Source organism: Kryptolebias marmoratus, linkage group LG13 (assembly GCF_001649575.2).
Source record: "Kryptolebias marmoratus isolate JLee-2015 linkage group LG13, ASM164957v2, whole genome shotgun sequence".
Taxonomy (NCBI): domain Eukaryota; kingdom Metazoa; phylum Chordata; class Actinopteri; order Cyprinodontiformes; family Rivulidae; genus Kryptolebias; species Kryptolebias marmoratus.
Genome location: NC_051442.1, coordinates 1,466,934 through 1,471,882, shown reverse-complemented (window position 1 = coordinate 1,471,882; position 4,949 = coordinate 1,466,934). Strand labels below are relative to the sequence as shown.

Genomic DNA, 4,949 nt, shown 5'->3' with positions numbered 1-4,949 from the left:
AAAATGCAAACGTAATTCTCAGGAGTTTAAAAAATATTCCACAACGTTCAGAGAAGGTTTTCGCCTGAGTCACACGGCTGAAGAAGGTTCGTTAAAAGAGTTATGTTGGGAGGCAGAAACTCGTCTGAAATGCGTTTTAAGCATCAATATATTATAACTAAAGACTGGAGCAAAACCTGGAAGTTGAAGCAACAGTAGATAAGTGCCCCCTAGTGGCTGGTTCCAGTATAACTTAAGCCCCGCCCCTCCATGGAAACAAACAAATGAATTTTCCATCGCCAACAGTCGCAGCTCGGTGAGATTCAGGTTTTCTTAGAAAGAACCCAGTGACCACTCCGACCAGTTCAAACAACGCCTTTTTATTTTGGCATCCTTGAAAATGACTCCATGAACGGCAGTTTCTGACTGAAGAATGACAAAAAAAAGACGTAATTCAGAGGAAGGTACCGAGCGTTCAGCAGGGCTGGGGGAGCCGCAGGAAACAGGGCCAAACTTTGAGTTTTGGATCATTTCAAGTTTGTTCATTTAGTCGTGTTTTAGTTCAAAGTAAGATGAACAGATTTCATTTTTCTCATGAATTTAAGGTCGAATCAAGCGACCCTCAACCCTCCTGCTGGTTCCTACGACCAAAGAAAAACTCACACAAGCGCAAATTTACACACAGCACACTGAGAGAGAATGCAAAGACCTCGGCCCCGACGCCAGAACAGAAACAAAAAGCAGGGTTGAGTTTGGGAGAAACATCTGAACTCAGTGCAAACAAAACAGCTGAAACGGCGCTCGTTCAGACGCCGCTGTACACGCCGAGCCAGGAAACACCTGCTGTCCGTATAAAAACACTGAAGTACATAAAAGGTACTGAAGACGCTTCCCCCTCGTCAGTGTTTGCCTAACGCAGTGACGTGAATATTATTTACAGTCGTATCAAACAACGTTTATCTCATTTCACACGGATTGAAAAGAACAAAAACATCCGACAGGTTGAGATGTTGGTGAAATATACAGTGACAGCAGTTCAGACCTGACTTTAGAAAAGGATTAAAGGTAAAATAAATGCTTCACAAGTTAAAACCTCGGTTTCATTCATCAGTTTTTAGCCCCGCCCACACCACGCTTTGAAGAAAAACAAAAAGCTTTTTAAGTATTTTTAAAATCTGTTGGAAATCTGGAGCTTCTCGCAGCTTCTGTCAGGCAGAAACAAACATGAAGACAGTTTTTCTGCAGATTAACATAAATTTAATCCACTTTTTAAACCTGATTCTTCGGCCTTTAATTCTCTCCTGAAAGGGTTAATAACTGAGGCGGTGCGCTGACGGAGCTTTAAAAGCTAACTTTTAACTTTTGTTTTACTGAAGACGTTTTGCTTCTCAATCAAGAAGCTTTTAAAATTTCGTGCAGATGCCTCTCCCTCCCCTCCCTCCTGAGGGTCATTAGGGTTTCTGCTCCGAGGTGTGAACAGAGATGCCGGCGGATCGATCTGATTACAAATCCTCTGGAAGCGAAACATCTTCAGAAAACGAATTTTTCCTCCAATCAGAAAAGTTTTATTGTGTTTTCAGGCAGAACGTGTTAATCTGGTGAATTTAACGTTTATCATAAATATAATTCCAAGTTAGTTTGTCCGTTCCGAGACTTTATGCTGAAACCAAACCGTAACAGCAGCTGGTTGACTTCAACCCTCCGTAACGCCTCAGGCTTTAAATGAAGGAGCTTCAGGTTGGAAAAGGTTCTGATCAGTCAGAGAAAATCCGTCTTCTGGACACCAGTTTGTAAGACGGACATGGTTTATAGGTGGACTGTCCTCAAATTAGGACAGAGGTCAGCAGAGGGTCAACCCGAAATGACGTTGAACCCTCCTGTGGTGGAAACAACACATTCTGTGGAGTCCTGAGAGGAAGAAACCAAACAGGTTCCATTTTTAGGGTCTCCAACCAGAACCGCCTGCTGGACGTCGGAGGACCTTAATTCTGTTCACACCTTCGGAGTTCTTCTTCCGGATCCCTCGACATCTTTAAAGAAGGGATAATTAAACTGTTTATATCAGGGGGTCAGACTCCTGGCCTCGAGGCGCCACTGTCCTGCAGGTTTTAGGTGTTTCTGCTCCGACACACCTGATCCAAACGGTTTAATCATCGGGTTCTCCAGAAACACGTCCACATTTAAAGCAGGAACACGTCTAAATTAGTTTGACCTGTGGTTTATCGGTTCAGATGCAGAAACACAAACATGTTGGGGTTCAAAAAGAAAAAATGGAAGTTTTTGTCCACGGCGCCATCTTCACTTTACGTAAATAAAATAAAAATACGTCTAACTGAGGCGTAAACGTCTCTTTACATCTGTAGTTTCTGTGTTTTAAACAAAAGATAAAACGTGTTTAATAGTTTTAGTTTGGAAAAGTTGATGTGGACGTCCTCGCCCCCTAGTGGAGCTGCACGAGTACTGCAGCACTTTTGTTAAAACCATCTGAATGGAGTCGAGTAGACTGTTTAAAATGAGACGTCTCGCTCCACAGGATCTCATGCTCGTTATTTAAAATCACACTTTTAACACAATATTTCATCATGAAAAGCAAAACGACTAAAAGAAAACCGACGTCTGTTTGAAGAGTCAGGTTTTCGGCTGAAGGTCTTTGCATTCACACAGAAGGAAAAAGGTTTGTGAGTCGGATGAAACCAAACTAAAAATCAGATCATCGATGCCAAAGAAAGTCCGTCTGATGTGCTTCTTCGACGTAAGGCACAGTTCCCCTCCTTCAACAGAGTGGCCCGCTTTATTGAGTTTTATCTTTTTTATAAAAAGTCTCAGTGCGAGAAACGAGAAGGGTGATCACCGCCGAGGTCCCAGCTGCTGAAAAAATAAGAGTTTTTTATTCGAGGTTTTAAATAAAAAAGGGAAAAGGGTTCGATCTTCTGTCAGGACGGTTGGGTTTAGTTTGTGTTCGAGTTAAAAAAGAGAAATCCTGAAGGTTTTATCAGCTCAGTGGTTGAAATCTGGAGTGGGTTTTGATTTTCAAAATAAAAGTTGGTTTTTAAAATCAGTGGACGCAACGGATTTGATTTTTAATGCTAGTGAGATGACCGGAAGTTCAGAAAAAATGATTTAAATGATTGAAGAGAGTTTCTCTTCACACAGAAATCTTACAAACAGAAGCAGCAGCAGCTAGCTGTAGCACTTCCGGGCGTAAAATCTGACAGCGACGTAAAAGTTTCTAAGATTGAATGAACGGCTGAGAAGTTCTTCATGCAAACCCTGACATACAAATATGACCGTTTTCCTGCAGGACGTGCTGAACAGGAAATGCTACAGCTGGCTGCTGCTGCCATCGATTACACTTTAAAAAAACTATTCTTTGTAAATAAATTGTACGAAGAGAAACTGAAGTTTATAAACTTGGTTCACGTGGACCGTTATGAGTTTTAAATCAGTACCGATCCACGTCGACCCCGTTCAGACTAGCCGTTAGCTCATCAGTTATTCTCAGCAGGTAAAAACCTCAGGAATAAATCCTCACAGTAAAAAAAGAGTCAATCTGTGGTATTAAAGATAAAAAACCCACAGAGGTTTAAATTCCTCTTCATGAGACGTTGGGTTTCCTGCAGATTATTTTCCTCCCTCCCCTCCCTGATTACTGAGGGTCAGAAACGCATCATCCGGAGGAGGAAATCCTCTGAAGCGTCTCATTAAACAGACGTCGGCTGTTTTAACGTTTCGGTCCAGAGGAGCGATGCCCTCCGGTGTCTTTAAGGTGTTTTTAAAACCAGCGTTTGCAACAAGCTACAAGAGTTAGCGCGGTGAACTCAACGACCTGCTGTCGTGATTCGCTCGACGTTTCTGTCAACCTCTGTAGTCTGAGGCGACGAGTTGAAGAAAAAGGAAAAAATAAACGATCCTGATGCCTGTTTCGCCTGTTTTTGTCCGTAGCAGCAGCTGAAACTCGACACGACGGCGGCTAATCAACTATTGAACAAACGGTTTCCTACAAAAATACGTAACGAGTCCAGGAAGATGAATTATCATCCAGGTGTTTTTAGGTTCGTTCAGCAGAGCGAACTGAGTGGGCTGAGCCCTCCTGGCCACTGTAGAAACCACAAAAATGTCTGCGACTCTAAATTAATCCAAGAGCAGATGCGGCTAAGAACGGTCATCATTTGCTGCTTATACTTTGTCTTTGGGGGACAGTTTTGTGTAATAAAGCCCTAAAAATAAACGATGTGCCGCGGCGAGGAGGAGATGAAACGAGGCCGGCTCGGCGGCGGTGATCACCCCAGCGGTTCTGCTACTGAAACGCTCGAGGAAAAAAGGGAACAGATCATTGTCTTTTACAGTAAATCTCTGGAGGTTTTCCTCCACGTCTGCCAGGAGCAAATATTGTGTTGCTGTGATTGTACTGAGTGTAAATGTGTCTGCAGGAACCGTGTGGTCGCCGATAAATCACCAACACTAACACGGCGTGGAGCAGTCTGTCGGCTTGTTTTCAATATGAAGAAGCTAAAGGTTCCTTTCTGGGTTAAAAAGCTGTTCAAATCTGAGTCTCTGAGGGAGGAAAACATGTTGGAGTTGGACTTTTGGCACCTGTCAGCAGCCGCAAGTCAAAGTTGTCCTTTTAAACACATCAGTTGAGTTTCGGTGTCGGGTTCGGACGTCCGTCTCTCGGCTCCGGAGGCATCTGCTCGTCTCATCTCTCCGTTTACAGTTTCCTATTTATAGTTGTAGAAATGAGTCCTAGAGGCAGACGCTGTTGTTGATCTGGCAGGTGGGACCGGCGCCGGCCTGGGACAGGAACAGCCTCCCGTTGGGACAAACGCAAACCTCGTAGACAGTCTGCCTGGTCCCTGAGGACGAGGAGCTGGTGGAGGCTTTCCCCTCCGGCAGCCTCATCAGACGGATCCTCCGAGCGTCCAGAAAGATCTGCGGTGGGGGGGTGGGGACAGGGATGGGGACGGACAGAC

At 44.1% G+C, this 4,949-nt stretch overlaps 1 protein-coding gene across 2 annotated transcripts in view; it reads right to left on the bottom strand.

Annotated features, from left to right (window-relative positions):
- Positions 1–338: 338 nt before the first annotated feature.
- Positions 339–4,949, bottom strand: part of sgcd (sarcoglycan, delta (dystrophin-associated glycoprotein)) — a 202,888-nt gene continuing 198,277 nt past the window's right edge. For both annotated transcript variants that reach the window (XM_017432744.3, XM_017432743.3), the window contains one exon: positions 339–4,908. In XM_017432744.3, the coding sequence (XP_017288233.1) occupies positions 4,723–4,908 (186 nt within the window). In that variant the 3' untranslated portion in view covers positions 339–4,722. The remainder of the gene's footprint in view (positions 4,909–4,949) is intronic.